Source organism: Delphinus delphis, chromosome 16, assembly GCF_949987515.2.
Source record: "Delphinus delphis chromosome 16, mDelDel1.2, whole genome shotgun sequence".
NCBI lineage: Eukaryota > Metazoa > Chordata > Mammalia > Artiodactyla > Delphinidae > Delphinus > Delphinus delphis.
Window position 1 is genome coordinate 32,936,985 of NC_082698.1, and position 18,974 is coordinate 32,955,958.

At 43.3% G+C, this 18,974-nt stretch overlaps 1 protein-coding gene and 1 long non-coding RNA gene across 3 annotated transcripts in view; one reads left to right on the forward strand and one right to left on the reverse strand.

Moving 5' to 3' along the window:
• The window catches only part of LGI1 (leucine rich glioma inactivated 1), a 33,523-nt gene extending 24,158 nt beyond the window's left edge, over positions 1–9,365 (reverse strand). Inside the window, exons 1-2 of one of the 2 annotated variants that reach the window (XM_060034453.2) lie at positions 8,493–9,365; positions 8,028–8,099 (exon numbers count right to left, since the gene is read on the reverse strand). In XM_060034453.2, coding sequence (XP_059890436.1) covers positions 8,028–8,099; positions 8,493–9,178 — 758 coding nt within the window. In that variant the 5' untranslated portion in view covers positions 9,179–9,365. The remainder of the gene's footprint in view (positions 1–8,027; positions 8,100–8,492) is intronic. The other variant, XM_060034454.1, reaches the window with a different exon arrangement.
• The window catches only part of LOC132439791 (uncharacterized), a 91,343-nt gene extending 72,960 nt beyond the window's left edge, over positions 1–18,383 (forward strand). Inside the window, exons 7-11 of the long non-coding RNA XR_009522418.2 lie at positions 3,774–3,832; positions 5,397–5,471; positions 8,839–8,996; positions 9,266–9,368; positions 18,333–18,383. This is a non-coding gene — a long non-coding RNA (uncharacterized lncRNA). The remainder of the gene's footprint in view (positions 1–3,773; positions 3,833–5,396; positions 5,472–8,838; positions 8,997–9,265; positions 9,369–18,332) is intronic.
• The last annotated feature ends 591 nt before the right edge of the window (positions 18,384–18,974 follow it).

The window sequence follows — 18,974 nt, forward strand, 5'->3', positions numbered from 1 at the left end:
CGGTGTGCCACAACTACTGAAGCCCGCGTGCCTAGAGCCCGTGCTCCGCAACAAGAGAAGCCACCACAATGAGAAGCCCCACACCGCAACGAAGAGTAGCCCCCGCTTGCCACAACTAGAGAAAGCCCGTGCACAGCAATGAAGACCCAACACAGCCATAAATAAATAAATAAATGAATAAATAATAAAAATAATAATAAATAAAATAGGGCTTCCCTGGTGGCGCAGTGGTTGAGAGTCCGCCTGCCGATGCAGGGGACATGGGTTCGTGCACCAGTCCGGGAAGATCCCACATGCCGCGGAGCGGCTGGGCCTGTGAGCCATGGCCGCTGAGCCTGCGCATCCAGAGCCTGTGCTCCGCAACAGGAGAGGCCACAACAGTGGGAGGCCCGCGTATCGCAAAAAAAAAAAATAAATAAATAAAAAGAAGCTCTTTAAAAATAAATAAATAAATAAAGCAAACACCGAAGGCATAGATTCCCAATATCCTGTTGTAGGTTAAGAAAAGGAAAACAACATAAAATAATTCCAGAGACTTTTCTAAGCCAAGATGCATTGCGAGTAGCCAAGCAGGGATAGAATGAGTGGTTTCCCAAATTTATTTGAGCACAGAACTCTTTTTTTTTTCAGGACAACTGTTCTATAGGACACGAGTTTAGAAAACATTGGTCTAAGATATAACTTTAAAGTATATAAGTCCCGCTCCATTTGCTCTTTTCTTCACTCTCTCTCTCTTTCAAAGGAAGGAGACCAGAGTTTACACATACAAAGAGAGTTGAACCCTAGGGAAACTCGACGTTCTTGCAGCGGGCCACTCTTTCAAAGGGCTTGTCAACGATTTTCTCCAGGAATGAGGACACATCCCCTGCATATCCGCACTAATGACAAAGGTTGACCCTTTGAGAGGGGATTCGATTTGGGGAACAAAGCTATGCAAAGTTAAGCCCAGTTATTCATGTTCAAGAGGAAGCAGAGAGAAGTAGTTAAAAGTGAGGATGTGGGTTTACACTCCGGCTCCGCAGACTTACGAGGGGTGTGACATCGCGGAGGTTACCTAACCCTTCTAGGATTTAGTGCTTCATCTGCAAAATGGACATAATCACACTTCCTCACAGGGTTATTGTGATGATGAAATAAAAAATGAGACATATACAGTGCTTGGCATCAGGCAATACAAAAATGACAATGTCCCCTAACAAAACTTTGCCTGGTTTTATTGTATGACTTGTAAACTGGCAGTGAAGACAATTCTCAAAGATCTAGAAACGTTTAGCTATAGAAGCAAAGTTAGGAAGAATCTCTGATCTCCTGTAAGGAATTCTCTGCAAGTCAGGAGTTACTTGTGCATATAAATTCTAGTCTGTTTATTTTTTAAAGGTCGTTGTTTTTTAATCACAATTTACACAGGCAAGCACCTGTCATCCTGCCATGTAAATGGGCTCAACAATTCCTTTCCAGTCCTTGCCCCATGGGAGGGATATTGAAACATTGTTCTACCATCAGCCACCATGGGAGGTCCTGGTAAAGTCCCAGTGGACCTGCTTGGGAAATTATTATTCCCAAACTACATTATTATTCTAATAATAACTTTATAATAGTCAATTCCATAGAATGAGGCTCTTTCATTTAATAATCTAATTTACTGGTTTGTTAGAATTGATACAATAAATTTTGTCCTTTTCTTTAACAAGGCCATTTTCTATATTATGTATTCTATCCTACAAACAGTACTCTGTTTGTAGAATAGAATAGAATACAATAGAATTTTTAAGCAGAAAGAGACCTTAGTTAATTGAACATGAAGGTCTCAAAATGCCAATTACATATGTTTTGTTTGGTCTCCTGTTTCAGAAATCTGCCTCCAGATTTCTGCCTTCCCCTGAAAATTTAAAAAGTAAGACCGCATATTCATGTGCAGTCAGCAATAATCAGTTGAAACTGAAGATGTCATTTTTAGGTAAGACATGTCTTGTCTGGTTTACCCCAGTCACTACCACTCCCTACTGTCTTATACCCAACTGTTTCCTTCATTTACCTTATCACCCCAGCCCCCACCGGGCATTTGAGTGTGAGAACCATAATTTAATCTATCTCTGATATTTTCTACATATAAAATCTGAGGCCCAGGGATACTTGGTCACACAGCCCGTTACTGTCTCAACTGGATTTCAAACCCAAGTCTCCTGACTTCTACTTCAGGCTTCTTTCCATCTTACCACAAAACTACTCATCTGAAGACTGGCCAGTGTTAATTATTTTTAACAAAACTTGACATGTTTACAAAATACGGTTCCAGTTGTTTTTTCATGAGGAAGAAGTGAAAGGGTTCTGCTTCTCTTTTCCCCTCCCATTCTCGGAAAGGTAAATAGTTCATGTTCCTTGTGAGAAGTATTTGAAGAAAGATTTCTTAGCAGGTTCTGGTGGAGACCTATGCGTAGAACAATAAAATTTTACAGCTAGCACTGTAGGAAAACCCAAACTATACAATCAGATGCTAATCTGATGTTAAGGTCATTCAAATTAAAGTGATTTTCAGAACTATAATGAAAGCTAATGTTTATTGAGTTACAGGAGCTGTGCCAAGTGCTTTACGTGTACTGTTTCATTGAATCCTGACTGTAATCCTGTGTAACAGGTACTATGGTTATTGCCCACTTTGTAGATGCAGATAATGAGGCTTGGTTAAACTTGCCCCGAATCACAGAACTAGGAAGCAGCAGAGCGAGGATTTGAACCCACGTCTATTTGACCACAAAACCTGTGTTCTTTACTACTTGCCACATTGCCAGCTCACCAGGGTTAGCCATTTTGACATCACAGCTGTCATTGTAATGCCCTGGGATCATTTTGTAGCCTATATCAGCCGTAGGCTCAACAATGGGCAAGAGTCACCATCCTCACCAATCAACTGAATATCATTTTGAACAAAATGAGAGAGCTTATCATGACTGCCTTATGATACAGTCTTTGTGTTCATAAATTTGCTCTTCATCTTAATAATGCTCAACCAACATTTTTCTTTGGATGTCCTGTCAGACTGGATGAAGGGGGACTTTGAACCTTCACAGGAGAGAGGCTAGTCAAACCTGGGAGAGAACCTGGGTGGCAAATATGATTTTGTACTTGTCAAAGACCTAGAGGAAATCAGAGTGAAACAAAAGGGATTCAGCAGGTGGGTCTAAAGAAAGATTTTGGATGCTTTGCCTTTTAAGTTCCAGTACACTGGAAATATCTGTTGAAGGAGTTTGACATCATAATGTCGTGAACAAATATCTCTTCATGGTTTTTTTTTGGTTCAGCCCACTTTCCAGACGTCCACACTATTAATTCACATGAAATCTGATTGTGTATACAAAACATACAAAAGAGCAGGTACATGACCGAGACTATCTACTGATAGGAAAACAGGAATCTCTAGTATAAAATCTATAAAAATATGAACTGAATTCAACAAACATATAGTAAGCAAGATCTAAGCTTATAACATCCGGGCTCTTTTCTAGGACCTTGGCTATTGAGAATCCTCGAGAAACAAGGGCAGGCACAAGCACAGTTAGCTCTAAAAATGACAGAAAGAACTATAGACATCAGTAAAATCTACAGAGCTTGAGAAAATAGAGGTACTTCAGGCTGGTATGCATGGATCTTACAGTGTGTGGGTGTATGTGTGTGTGTATGTGTGTGTGCGATCAATACTGCGAGAGATGACCCTAGACAAATAGCCAAATTCTATTAATACCAACTCGGGTGTTCAGATGTTTCTCTGTTTCTAGGGAACCATTAAAGGCTTCCAAGCATGAGGGTGACATGATGAGATCTGCGCTTCAAGAAGGTAACACTGATGGAGGTGGGGAGAATAGGGACCGGAATCAGGGGGACCAGTGCAGAATCTCCCCAGCAGCCTGTGGAACAGTGATTGCAGCCTCAGTTAGGGCCATGGTCCTGGGGTGAAGAGGAGATGGCAGATTCTCATGCTGTTTCCTGTTGAAAGTGGACATGAGGGAGAGGTAACTCCTAAGTTTCTTGCTTGAATAATTGAGAGAATGAAATACACCTTCAGAGAAAACCTTTGGTGTACAGGGCTGTGTGCACAGTCACAACAATTAATTAATTAAGAAGTTAAAAATCAGAGCTATGGGTCATTGGGCAGATTGTAGACAAAACAGCCTAGGTGATTGAAATGTTTACTTTTTCGTCCCTTGTGGGCCATCAACTGGGCACAAACCAAAACATGCTCATCTATAACCAGCCAGTAATTCCTCTAGAAGCCCTCCTAGCTGATGGGTCTGGCTTGAGTTGTCACTGAAGATTGCTAACTGTTTCTTACATTTGTCATGTAAGGAGGAATAGAAAAAGAGGCTAATCGCTGTACAGGTGAGAGAGGCTATGGATAGCTTTCCCCGGACAAATCCTATTTTGAAGAACTGAATGATAAAATCTTAGTAAGGATGGACTTATGATTTATCATGTTCATGCTGTTTGCTTTTCTGTTTTTTAGTTTTTGATTTCTTATGGGCTATATATTTATGTATTGATTGTGGATTAATAAAAGAAATGATGATATTTTTTCCCCAGAGGGATCAATTCTGTTGCTTCAGACAAGATCAGATCTCACTGGAATAAATAGAATTTTTTCTGGTTACACCAAATTCTTATATAAAGATTTTGTGTGTGTGCATGATACTGACCTAACCCTGTAATTTACTCCCTGCAAGTAGAACTCTCTTTAGAGTTGGATAGCTTTAGTTTATTAAAAATTTGATCAACAAATGGCAATGTGGCCACATTTTATGCTCTTAAATTTGAATTTTACTTCTGTAATGAGCCTACATCATTGGGGATTTTAGTCTGTGGTTGAGAAGAACAGGACTGTCCTGTGTGAAAACACATTTCTGTAAATTGCCTTCGCTACAAGTACCACTCGCTCCTATCACTAAAAACAGACTAGAATGAATAATCATTCCCACCGGTTATGTTTCACAGCAGGCCTATGGAAACATGAATGAAATTACATTTGCTTGGGAAAGGTTTTGTTGCTGTTGTTTAAAACCATAGGTGTTTTTTAAAAAAATAGGTTTGTATAACTAATCTGATGAATTTTTATTGGATAATTTTATTCTTCCTCTCTACAGAGTGTGGGCATTTGTTTTTCTTGTTCTCCAACACACATTGCCAGCCAAGGCCTACCAGGATCTTTTCCCCAAAAACATTATATGTAACTTAAGGAGGCACTACGTCTGTTTCCCTCAGTACCCCAGGCTAACATTTCAAAAAGTACGTCTCATCATGCCTTCTGCAGAAGGTCTGAAAAAGCATTTGGGGCCATAATGAAATTACCAGATTGTTAGGGTGGGCGACATGAATGGGTCATTTCTTTTCTCTTTTCCACAACGTAGCAAGAAACCAACTGCCTTTGTACATCAATCAAGCAGAAGCGATTCTGAAGTTTCTCTCTTCACAGGATATGACAGGTCAGTTTGGTAATCCGCGGTCACGAATACCATTAGAATTCATTGCAAACCCCGAGCAATGGTTGGTGTGATCCAGGTCTGGTCTGATGGCAAAAGTCATGCAAAGGCAAATAAGACCCCTGGGTCTTCATGTTCCAGTGTGGGGTGTTCAGGGCAGTGGATGGCCCTGTCCTACAGAAAAACTCTTTCTGTCTGTGAGCCATGCATTCCCACCACTGTTATGATTATGACACTGTTCATACTTGGAGCTTTTTCATTTATTTTCTCCTCAGTGAAAATGCGCTTATTAGACCCTTTCCCAACGACAGGAGGAAACAGAGAACATTGGACAGGAAGAATGGGGAGCAGAATCTTTAGGAAACAGGATCCTGGAGATCAGAGACAAACTTTGACCCTGGACAATTTTGCATAAGATCAGCACTGGCACAGATCTGCCACGTTGAGGTTAGCCAGTGTGAGTTAAGTAAGGACATCCAGGGCAAGAATTACTCGCCCTTTTGTTATTTCTGAAAACTGAACTGCTTTTAGAAATAAGGGCTGGAATGTTCCATAGGAACTCAGAGCATGGAACGCAGGGGCATGGCACACACGCTCCGTGTGGGCTATTTAAAAACCAGTTCCTTGGCTTTCCTCTGTGATTCTAAATACGTGTAATCACATTACTCTGCAGCAGCCGGTAACTATTTCTATAACATTGTCCAGCATCTGTGTTTGCTGAGGCCGGATCCACCCAGCAGAAACACAGAGTGGAGAGGTGCTAACTGATGAGGTTGATCGATCCGGGCTTTCTGTGTCACAGCTAATGCCCATCCAGTGTTGGAATTTGAGTGGTATGTGTCAACTGACGCTTCTCAAATTTTAAGGACTGATCTATTTAACTCTCCTGGGGAGAGAGAGGTGCCTTAGCTCAACAAAAGGATGCTTTTAAAATGAGCCATTTATGTATTTAACAAATAATAACATAGGCACAACTGATCACTTTCTCACATACAAGCAATTCTTATCCTACGGAAGGATCCCAGCACTGAAGCCTTTGCCCCTTTATGTGCTAAAGACTCTGTCTTTTTTGAATTTGTTTGATGTACTAACACTTCCCCTAATCACACTATTAGCCATCAATCAAACAGATAAATCACTTAGGAATATTCTACTCAATTGTTAATCATTCAAAGACATTAGCTAGTAGAAGGACAGTAGCCAACATTATTACATAATATCAAAACACCTGATCAGGTTTGTGAAATGAAATAGTCAAACCAGCTTGGGGATTTCATATAGACGAAACAATAGATTAAGTGATTTTTTTTTAGCTTTTTTAGCTTTATGTGAAAAGTTAAAACCCTACCATTTATAAAATGTGTAACCATTTGTCACATCCTATACCAAGCATTTTATCTACTTAAATCTTATTTATCTCTGATAACTTTTCAAGGTGTCATCACCTCCATTTTACAGATGAGGAGACTGAGGCTCAGAGAGAATTAGTCATTTGCACACAATTTCACGTCTAGTTTCTAGGGAGTGGTAGGGTGAGATTTACACACAGGTCTCTCGCATTTCAAATCCATGCTGTTTGCCTCTGTATATAAAACCTCAAAAGGCCAAAATGGCCAATTAAGGCAAGAAAACAAAAACAAGCAAAAAAACTTGGGTCCAGGATCATGCAGTTAAGATAACTACAGCTCAGTTGATGGACATTTGGCTGATTCCCCCCCTGGAACCGGTAACTACAACCCAGTCTGTGGCCTGACACCTGAGAACGGGGTGGGGGGTTGGGGGGGACCTCTTGCCCCCATATGTGGTCCTGATCTAAGAACTAACACTCCAATGGCCAAACGTTACACGTCAGAACAAATTATCCATGTTACGTTATGACTGTGGAGAGATCTGATTTCTTAGTCAAATATTATTTTTTGACTATTTTCAGACATAGACTGAATATATGGTTCCCTCATGGCTAACTTAAAACACACAGCAAAGACTAATCCTTTGCACTCTCCTATATTAATATTTCCTTTCCCTCCTTATAAGGGGATGAGTTATAAATTAGATGAGATTAGAAAGCAGTCACTTGAGAATGAATATTTTAAGGAATTACCTAGAAAGAACTGAGATTTTTCTTCCCCACACGGTAAATCATACAGAGTAGCAGCCTGCCCCAGGTCCCCGAGGACAACATCTTGAGCGCATATGTTATGCTGGGTTCTGTATTGACTAATTCAGAAACTCCAGGGTAAAATTACCAAAGTTCCCAAGTCAAAAATGAAAGTAAAAGGGTGGAATGAAATGAAGATCATTGTTGCAACATTCCAACAACTTCATAAATAGCCATGAAAGTAGCTAGCATTACAGGTTAGCAAATTTACAATTGCAAGCATCAATCCGCACCGTGGGTGTCAAGTCGCAAACAAACCCAGCTACCTCACTTTACTGATATTCCTTTCCTCTCCAGAAATATAATCACATTTGACAAAATTAATATTGAGATCGTTTTACTAGAGGGTTTATCCAAATATATGCCGTATTAAAAATAGTCATGATATAAATATTTCTCACAAGAGCTGCAGCGATGGTGTGAATAAAAAACTCCCTTCTGAGATTTCAGTAAAACCAGATCTCACAAAGGATCTGAAAGAAAACAAAACAAAACAATAAACAGACACACACAAAGAGACACACACACAGAACAAACCTTATGTTAATCCAGTTTAGCAAAACAGTCACTATTTGACACTATTTTATGAAGTACGATACTGTTCCTTTCCAGATGAAGTAGGAGAGATGAATCTGCTACAGGTTTCTCATAATAATGTTCAGGGGTGGAAGATATCTAAGCATGTTCTGTAGCAGCTAATAAAAATCAAAATTTCTAAATGCAGCAAAATGTTAGCCCTGTCAAATGGCCAAGCGTGCAAGAGGAATCTCTCCCCATGCCCTTCTACCAATACATGCAAAGCCCCAAATACATCGGCTGGAATTTTTAAATTGTAAATTAGATACCAAAATGCTTACGGGCCTTACAATGAGATAACGTCAGGAGGAACGGTGCGTGGAATGGATCTGGCATTCTCACATAAAGCATTATCTTTGGTACAAGTACACACGGCAGGGCATTTTGGCTTCGCTGGTTTCTTCCCCTCAGTCAGCAAAAGCGCAGATAAGAGACATAGGCAATAAGCAATTCTTTTCAGGGGGATGCAGGCATTTCCCATCCTTTGGCTTCTCTCTGATTCCATGCAGTCGAAAAAATATCCCCAAACATGAACAGGGCTTCTGGAATTCAGATGGTGATTGTCTTGCTTTAAGACCAGGTCACATAAGAGTCCACCCTTTTCCTCTGCCTCTGTCTCTCTGCTTTTCAAAACAGGGACCTGCAGCTGATTCGTGAGCTGCTCCTCGCTCCAGCGATGCACTGCTCGGGGAAGAGACCTGTGAGGTGCTGCGAGATGGGAGGGATCCAACTGCTCGAGGAGAGAGCGGACTTGCATCACCACGAAAACACTGAGCACAGACCAGCCTTCGAAGGCAAAGCGAAGTGATGTAACAGAAAATAAACAGCTTTCTGCTTGCACCGGGAGCCCTTTAATTGTTACCAAAAATAGGATGGCATAATGTCTTATTAGTGGGTGGGTGGGCCGGTGGGTGGGAGCAGTCATCTTGCATCGGATCTCAGCAATCTCAGAAACCTTTGGGAATTTGCTTTTCATGTGGCAAACAACCTAGTAAGGAAAGCTAGCTTTGGAGCCAGCCCTGGCTGGAAATAGGAAGTGAAATGAAACTCTCTCCCTTCGCAGCTTTTGGCTAAAACCTTGGTATTTCTTGCTGAGTCCACCTGATGATGCCATCACTGAAAGACAAGCAAGAACACATGGAGAATGTGACTTTCAGGGAATGAATGTGAGTAAATACTTTTCTGACACTTAACTGTCATAAATTATTGATTTTCATAATCCACCCCGCCCCCTCCCCCCCATGTGTAAGCCATTCCCTCCTCCCATGGTGAGGGAGGGAGATAGAAGCGGTTCGTTGACTGCCTCTGTGTATAACCCACCCTCCTCACCTCTCACACTCCCCTTGCTTGAGCGCTGGAACCGGAAGCCTGGAAGGAACTCCCTGCCAGCAGGAGGCAGCCAACTTTGGTTTCCAGGGCTCTGGTAAGGTCTGGCTAAACCCAGGAGGCTGAGATACGGTGGGGAAAACGCCAACCTAAGAGCCAGAGACCTGGCTTTTTAGGGTCCAGTTCTGCCATGAACTAGCTGATGGTGCCTCTGGATCTATTCTCCTGTCTGTAAAATCGGCATGATAATGCAGATGTTCCATAAATATTACAAACATTAAATCCAAATGGTAGGGACTTCCCTGGGGGCGCGGTGGTTAAGAATCCGCCTGCCAATGCAGGGGACACCGGTTTGAACCCTGGTCCGGGAAGATCGCACGTGCCGCAGAACAACTGAGCCCGTGTGCCCCAACTAGTGAGCCCGCGCGCCTAGAGCCTGTGCTCCACAACAAGAGAAGCCACCGCAAGGAGAAGCCTGCACCCCGCAACGAAGAGTAGCCCCCACTCGCCACAACTAGAGAAAGCCCACGTGCAGCAACGAAGACCCAACGCAGCCAAAACTAACTAATTAAATAAATAGATAAATACATTTATTTAAAAAAAATCCAAATGGTAGGCTATGTTACTGTCCTGTATGATGGGAAAGAGGATGTACCCTTAGAGAAGGAAACTCATTTAAACAAGAGAAAAACAAGAGGCCCTGGCTTTGGGGCAGGGAGGTATAATCTATGTGGGCGTGGAGATGCTTAGGATGGAGGAATAGACGCTTGGTCTTCTTACCACGCCACAGGCGGCCATCCCTCAAGCTGGCACCGTTGGCCAGTGATGTCAGTCCACAGTCCTTTTTCTCTCAGCTTCTTAGACTGAAAGGAGTACAAGGACTATTTAAGCAAATATGTGATTATGACATAAACTCATCCTGCATGGAGCTTGAGGCATTGATGGTCTAACCTTTCCCTCTTGTAGGGAGCTCGCCCCTCGTTTACTTCTCTGGAAGCTCTGTGAGAGGAGGGCGGTGGCAGTCATGGTCATTCCCGTATTTGATTGCTGTCTGTTTGCCCAGAAGACTGCAGGCTCCATGAAGGGAGAGACCCCTGGGTGAATCCAGTGCCTGGACAGCGCCCTGTTCAGCGCTGTGAACAACAAGTGTGCCCTCATGGGCAGCCACAGAGCGCGGAGGCAGCCGTGATCGGGACATGCTCGTCCCAGGAAACTCCAGACAGCTCCTCAGAGCTATCATAAAGGAAGTTAAGGACAGTTCCCTGGAGAAGCAATGATCCAGCTGAGTTCCAAGTTAAGGGGGAATGACAGAGTTGGCGGGAGTATTCCAGGTAGAGCAAGCAGCATTTGCAAAGGCCTGGCCACCACCCAGAGAGCCAAGGTTGCCTCTGCAGAGTTCTAGGCAGCAGAGCGATAGGATATGGTTTGTGTTTCCAAAGGACCAGTAGGTTATTATCGTTAAACCAGTTTTGGGGGGCTTGTAAATATGTTGGTGTGTGTGTGTGTGTGTGTGTGTGTGTGTGTGTGTGTGTGTGTGTTTTGTTACAAAACAAGGAAAGAAAAAACTAAGTCTTACAAAACAAGGAAAGGAAAAACTAAGTCTAAGAGAAGTAATGATTTTAGAATGCATTCTACTCTTGCTTCGCTGTCTAGGACTCTATGGAGGAAGGGAGTCTATCACAGTGATTTTAGAAACCGTGACCTATGGGCAAGCCCCACTTGAAACAGTAAAAGTGTCACAAAAGTTGGCTGCAAGTCAGATGTTTGTAAACTGAATCCTGCTTTGAGTGCACAGTGGAAACTTGCTCCGTGAAATAATTATGTGACGAAAATTTCATAAAAGATGGTTTTTATTCAAACAATCACCTATGCCCTAAGTTCTCTGACTTGTAAGTGATGTGTTTTGTAACTATAAGATAAAAACCCTGAGATCTTTTAGGGACCTCAGAGTTCTCGGCTCCAATCACTGCGTGTTTGCGTGTTACTGTGGGGAGACTGAGGTACTGAGGGGTCACACAGATGAAAAGTGGCAGGGCCACCACTCTGCATGGGGTGACACTCTGGCAGATGCTTGGTTAAACTGATCTGTGTAGGCAAACAGAATACTTCCCTCCCCTCTGATACACTTTCAAATGTATCAGATTATCAAGATGGCGTGATCAGCCCTTGGCTTTGTGCTCTGTAGATGCCATCAAGGAAAGGGCGAGCAGTCTTTCATGTTTGACGTGGTTAATCCAGGAGACCAAATGAATGCGGGAAAGAAATCATAGCCATAACTTCACTTTGCAGCTGTATTTATCTGGCGGTTCAGTTTGTCAGTTCAAGTGGAAAAAGGACCATAGCGGGTTGTTGGGGGCGGTTCTTTAAGGAGAAATTACAATGGGCATTCTGAAAAGACAATAACTTTTTCTTTTGCTGTGGCATTTAAAGCCCAGATTTGAATTTCCTATTCAATTAAAGCACCTGCTGAGATCAGGCACAATTTTAACTGTGTAGTAACATATTGCTGATGTTCATCTAGGGAGGAGAAACGCTACAGGTTCCAGAATTGGACTGAGGAGGGAACTAGTGAGAGGAGGGCAGGTTGCCGCTATATTGAAGTCTTTTGTTTATTTATTTATTTATTTGGTTGCACCAGGTCTTAGTTGCTGCTCGTGGGCTCCTTAGTTGCAGCATGTGGGCTCCTTAGTTGTGGCATGTGAACTCTCAGTTGAGGCATACGTGTGGGATCTAGTTCCCTGACCAGGGATCGAACCCGGGCCCCTTGCACAGGGAGCGTGGAGTCTTATCCGCTGCGCCACCACGGGAGTCCCTATATTGAAGTCTTGAGGGGCCTGGGGAGGGGGCCCTGTTGCTGACCAAGCTTCCCTGCCCTCCTTCGGGAAGCCCTGGTAGGGCACAGAGAGGGTGTGGGAAGTGGGAGGGTAGAAGCTTAGGGCTTTCCACCAGCTTGGAAGCCTTTATATAAGTTTTGGCAACCCACCTGTGCATTACGGGGGGGCCTTGGGAGACAGGCTTAGAAAGGATGAAAGCAGAGCTGGAAGGAGGCCCAGGGAGGTTGGGAGGCCTGGCTGAGGCAGGCTCACTGCCCAGTTCCAGCTCTGGAGGAGTAGCTGAGGGGATCCAGGGCTGGCTCTGCACTTGGCCAGCCATGTGACCATGGGCTAGCTATCTAACCTTTCTAGGTCAGTTTTCTCCTCTGTAAAATGAGGAGTATGTATAACAGTACATATCACATAAAGTTGTTGAGAGAATGAAGGACAATAATGTATCTAAAGTGCTCAGCATGGGGTCTGTTACACGAAAGATTTATCATCATCATTGTCATCATTGCAATGGGACTTGAATTCTGAACATGTAACTTCTGATATTTGGAAAGCAAATTTCTCAAATAATAATGGGTTTATCTCAAGTGTATATTCACTCCAAGAAGCAGGCACTTCTGTGCAGGATGACAGACTGTGGCCTTGCCAAGAGTCTCTGCACATGAGGGAACCAAGAATCCTCCTGGGGAAGAAAGAACTCTCTCCCAGTTTGGGTGAGAGTAGGAGCCCCCAAGCTTGGTCCAAGGGTAAGGGCCAGGGCTGGAGAAAAAGAAGGTGGTTTTGAACATGGGATGGAAATTTTTTTTCTTCAGTCCATTGCCCTTGAACATGTGTAATTTTGAAGGCGTAAGAAGAATCTACCTTGGGATCCCTGTAACAGAGAGTGTTCTCTCTAGTTTGGTGGGCACAACGGCGTTCCTTGTGGGTGCCATGGGGACCACACACAGTGCTCTGGCATCCAGAGCTGCTGTAGAGATATGAGACCAATAGTATCTCCATCCAGGTCCATGGCTCAGACATCACCAGAATCACTGGATTTTCCACCAGGAGCAACTCACCCTTACTGTCCCACAGTAGTGACAGCCCCACAGACATAGGAGGTGGCAAATGATCCCAGCAGGGAGCCTAAGCAGCAGAGAAGGAAAATGAAGATGTTTGGGAGCGCATGTGCGACGTTCCCTGGCATTCTCAGAAACTGAAAGGGGTCTTTGAGGAGGGGCTGGCAATTCTGGGAGAGTTGATGAAAGCACAGAGAGAGAAGAACAGCGTGTGCTGTGGTTCTGATCCCAGTTTTCCCCTCAAGCTGGTGACCTAGGAAACACACATCGTGCAAGTAAACAAATGATTATTATGAGGCTTAAAAGATCCAGCTTGGCCCTGCCTCCTTTTACACTCAGACATGCAAACTGGTGTCAGTTTAAGCAGCTTTCTCAATAGAGCAGGTTTTTTTTTTCTTTTTTTTTTTTTGAGAAGTAATTCTTTATTTTTGAAAACTCACACTGCAGTATTAGGGGTACAGAAACATCCTGTCTGCAACTTATCTTGAAATCATTCAGAAAGAAAAATATGTAACTGAGTATGTATGTGTGTGTGTGAGGGAGAGAGAAAGAGAGAGAAGGCTAAAGCAAAAAGCAAATGTGTTAAAATATTAAAATTTGGGTAATCTAGGGCCTCCCTGGTTGCGCAGTGGTTGAGGGTCCGCCTGCCGATGCAGGGGACACAGTTTGTGCCCCGGTCCGGGAGGATCCCACATGCCACGGAGCGGCTGGGCCCGTGAGCCATGGCCGCTGAGCCTGCGCGTCTGTAGCCTGTGCTCTGCAACGGGAGAGGCCACAACAGTGAGAGGCCCATGTACCGAAAAAAAAAAAAAAAAAAATTGGGTAATCTAAGCAAACAGTATCCAGGAATTTTTTTTTCTATTCTTGCAACTTTTTTTTTTTTTTGTCTGAAGTATGTCCCATTAAAATACAAAAGAAAAAAAAGAAAAGAAAAAATGAAGGAAATTGCAGATGTGAGAGACACTGATAACAGCTGGAGAACGGGAGTTAATCAGAAAATTCAGGGAAAAGGAATGGAAAGAAGAAAGGAGAGCCTGTATTCACGGGGAGAGGCAGTTGAGCAGCAGAAGAGAGAGCGCTCGAGGGAGTGAAGGAAAGCATCCGGTGCGACAGGACCTAGAGCAGAGTTTTTGAAGCAGCAAGTCAGCTGCATTAGTGGGTTGCAAAATCAGTCTAGTAGGTCAAGCAGAATTTTAAAGAATAAAATAGTTTTGAATCCAAAATTGGACTGTACTGCACCTATAAGAGTAGCTGTTGCCTTGTGAAGCCTTTGTTTCCATTCTTTGGATATGTATGTGTGTGTGTGTGTTCAGGGTTGCAATATAAAATGTATTTCTTACAATTGGTTTATAACCTCCCCCCACACACAAAAAAAAAAAAAAAGAAAGAGAAAAAGAAAACATTACCTTACAGGATGTTGAAGAGCTTCACCCACCCCCAGGAGTCTGTGAAATGGCAGAGAAATGTTGATCTCAATTCCAGTAACTTTCACTTACTGATTGAGAGCAGCAATCAGACCTGTTGGAATATCATTTCTGTTATTTACTAGCTGTGTGACCTTGGGCGAGTTGCTTAGCTTCTCTGTGCCTCATTTTCCACACTGGTAAAGTGGAAGTAATACCTTCTTTGCATTGTTGATATTAGGATTAGTAAGAGTGCACGCGAAAGGCATGTCACAAAGAAGGCGTTCAATTTCTGATAACTCTCCCAGAATTAAATGGGAAGAGGGGGAGAGGGCAGTGAGCAGAGGGCCAGATCTTAAAGATTAGAAGTAGTGTGTCACCAAGGACTCTTTGGTAGAGAGTGATGGACACTGACTCTGCCCATCTAAGCATAAAAGGACCTTACTGGGCCTCCCTGGTGGTACAGTGGTTGGGAATCCGCCTGCCAGTGCAGGGGATACGGGTTCGAGCTCTGGTCTGGGAGGATCCCGCATGCCGCAGAACGGCTAAGCCCGTGTGCCACAACTACTGAGCCTGCACTCTAGAGCCTGCATGCCACAACTACTGAAGCCTGTACGCCTGGAGCCCGTGCTCTGCAACAGGAGGGGCCACCGCCATGAGAGGCCCGTGCACCACAACGAGGAGTAGCCCCCACTCGCAGCGACCGGAGAAGGCCAGTGCGCAGCAGCGAAGACCCAATGCAGCCAAAAATAAATAAATAAATATATTAAAATAAAGGACCTTACTGCCATGGTGATGGAGTGACTCACAGAAGGGCTGTCCAAGCAGGCTTCAGAAATAGAGAAATTTGTGGGAGCTTGGGGATCTAGGCAGCAGGAGCTAATGGGCAGTGTCCTCTGGTGAATCCACTCCTACCAGTTCTTATCCACATGTTCCTGCTGAAGGAGAGAGTCCATTGGGCTCAGCTGGAGTCAGGTACCCTCCCATTTGCCATGGGAAGCCAGGGCACCTTGACTGGCAATCCCACCAAGAGTGCACACTGTGGGAGAGGAGTGGCTCCCCAAAGGAAACTAAGGTGCTACTACCAGAAGCAAAGAGGATGGATGCTGGGCAGGCAAAACCAAGGGACACTCACTACAGGACGTGTGCCAGCGTCTGTTAGGCTAGGGCAAAGGGAAATGATAGCAGCTATCATCCCAAATCCATCCTCAAGATTTTAAAGTGCAATGACCAGGGGACAATTTAGACAAACAAATGAATAATTTCCCAAAAGTCAGCTAAACTCTTATGTCCTGACTGTGGAATCAGGGCATTTTCAACTCTTGTGGTCCAAGAGAGCAGAAGTTTGGCCAAGAGGGGAGTTGAAAAGGCAACAATAACAAAAGCTGACACAGGATGCATATCATGTGCCAGCTGCTGTTCTAAGCACTTTATTAATATTAATTCATTTAATCCTCGTAACAATCCCATGGGCTAGATATTATTATTATTATTTTTATTTTCTCTATATTTATAGGAGAAGAAAAGGAGGTCCAGGAGGTTAGAGAACATGCCCAGTGTTCCACAACTAGTGAGGAGTGGCAATGGGATCTAACCCAGGCATTCTGACTCTGGTGCCCAAGGTATTAGTCGCTATTGGACACTGCCTCTCCAAAGGGCAGTGTGGGATGTGGGATACTAGGGGCCGCTTTGGAGGCGCATAGCGTCTCCCTGGCTAGGCACCGCTATTGAACTACAATTCCCAGCATGCAACTGGGCTATCGTCTTAACCTCTTCCTCACCAAAAGTTCCTCACTGTCTTGGGTAAAAAGTTTTTTAATGGCAAAGGTGGCAAAATCTGGTTTCCCTAAAGCATGATTATGAGATGAGAGCATAAATGCAGATGTCAGTGGGAGTAAATAGAGGAGAGGGCAATATTCGAGGTTAAAATATCCTCTGCAGTTTTTAGTGTTTGCAGGAAGACATTGGAGATCAGCATGGGAAAGACTGTTTTTTAACTTGGAACTGTGTACCAGGAAAATGGCAACAAGGGTGTTTTAAAGCACCCATTCTCAAACATGGCTGCAGTTTGGAATCAGCTGGGGAAATAAAAAAAAATACTTAATGCTTAGGTTACATCCCTAGAGGTCCTGATTTAATTAGTCTGGAGCATGACCTGGACTTCGAGACTTTAAAAATCGCATTAAATTCTAAAGTGCGGCAAAATTTGAGAATCCTTGTTTTTGAAGGGAAATATTCAGGTGTAGTCATAACGATGAATCAAATTGTGACTAGTTCAAGGAAGCTTTTAAGAAAAAAGAGAGGGAGACACTCTAGGCTCTAAAAGCAGTGGTTCTCAGCCCTGTCTGTACATTAAGATCACTAAGGAAATGTGTTCAAAAAAATACAGATACCTCACCCCAGACCAATTGAATTAAAATCTCTGGGGGTGTATTTTAGTGCTGAAGCAACCCCAGAACAGTGGTTCTCAAAGTGTGTTCTTAGATTAGCAGCATCAGCATCACCCAGAAATTTGTTAGAGATACAAATTCTTGGGTCCCACCCCAGGGTCTCGGGGGTGGGGCCCAGTAATCTGTGTTTTCATAAGGCTTCTAGGTGATTCTGATACACTTTCAAGCTTTGAGAACCCCTGCCTTGGGATGTAAGCTCCAGGCAGGAACCTGCTCTAACATGTTCACCAGCAAGCCTTGCAAAGTGTTAGAATGTGCCTTTTTAGTCTGTTATGTTAATGGCGCTCAAGGAACCACACATCCCAGTGTCCATGCCCTGTGCCCCCTCCCCTGGAAGCCAGCCAGGCTGGTCCTCCTTAAGCAATAAAATGTGGCAGAAGTGATACTGTTCCAGTTCCAGTCCAGAGTCCCAAGAAGACCCAACAGCTTCTGCTTTGGGGCTTTTTGGAGCCCTGAGGTGCAGTGTAAGATGTCAGGCTCCTTGTGAAAAGGCCATACAGAGAGTTAGAAATCCTAAGACTGTAAAGAGAGATCCAGCCACCCTATCATCCAGGCTGAGTTCAGCCCCAAATAGATCTGCCAGGTGAATGCAGCCACAAGAGTGACCACTGGCAAGACCAGCAGAAAAAACTCCCAGTTGAGCCCAGACCAGATCGAAGAGCTGTGAGCAAATAAAATGATTGCTGTGTGAAGCCAGTGTGTTTTGGGTGGTTTGTTAATGCAGGAACAGGAAAAAGAAAAAAGGAAAAGAAAAAGAGACACTGCTCAATAAATAGTTGTTGAACTAATGGGTAAAAGTGCTATAGGGACATGGAGCTGGAACATAGCCTCCCTCCTTTGTCAAAGGAGGAAAAACAGGAGTTGGAAAGAAAGCAGGGATATTCTATCCAGTTGATGAAGAGGATGGCTAAGAAGGGAATTTTGACCAGAAGCCAATAATGCTATACCCATACCCAGACAGCAAAGGCCCACAATACCCAGCCAAGAATAGAAGAATTAAAGGTACTCTTCTTTTTAAATTTTGTTTTATTGAAGTATAGCTGACTTACAATGTTGTGTTCATTTCAGGTGTACAATGAAGTGATTCAGTTATATGGGTATGTATACATATATTTGTATATGTGTATATATATATATTCTTTTCAGATTCTTTTCCATTATATATTACAAGACATTGAATACAGTTCCCTGTGCTATACAATAGGAACTTGTTTATTCATCCTACATATAATAGTTTGTGTCTGCTAATCCCAAACTCCCAATCCATTCCTCCCCCACCTCTCCTCCCCCTTGACAACAACAAGTGTGTTCTCTATGTCTATGAGTATGTTTCTGTTTCATAGATAAGTTCATTTGTGTCATATTTTAGATTCCACATATAAGTGATATCATATAGTATTTGTCTTTCTCTTTCTGACTAACTTCGCTTAGTATGATCATCTCTAGGTCCATCCATGTTGCTGCAAATGGCATAATTTCTTTTTTTTATATGGTTGAGTAATATTCCACTGTATATATGTACCACATCTTCTTTATCCATTCCTCTGTCAGTGGACATTTAGGTTGTTTCCATGTCTTGGCTATTGTAAATAGTGCTGCAATGAACATTGGGGTGCATGTATCTTTTCGAGTTATAGTTTTCTCTGGATATATGCCCAGGAGTGGGATTGCAGGATCATATTTCAACTCTATTTTTAGTTTTTTGAGGAA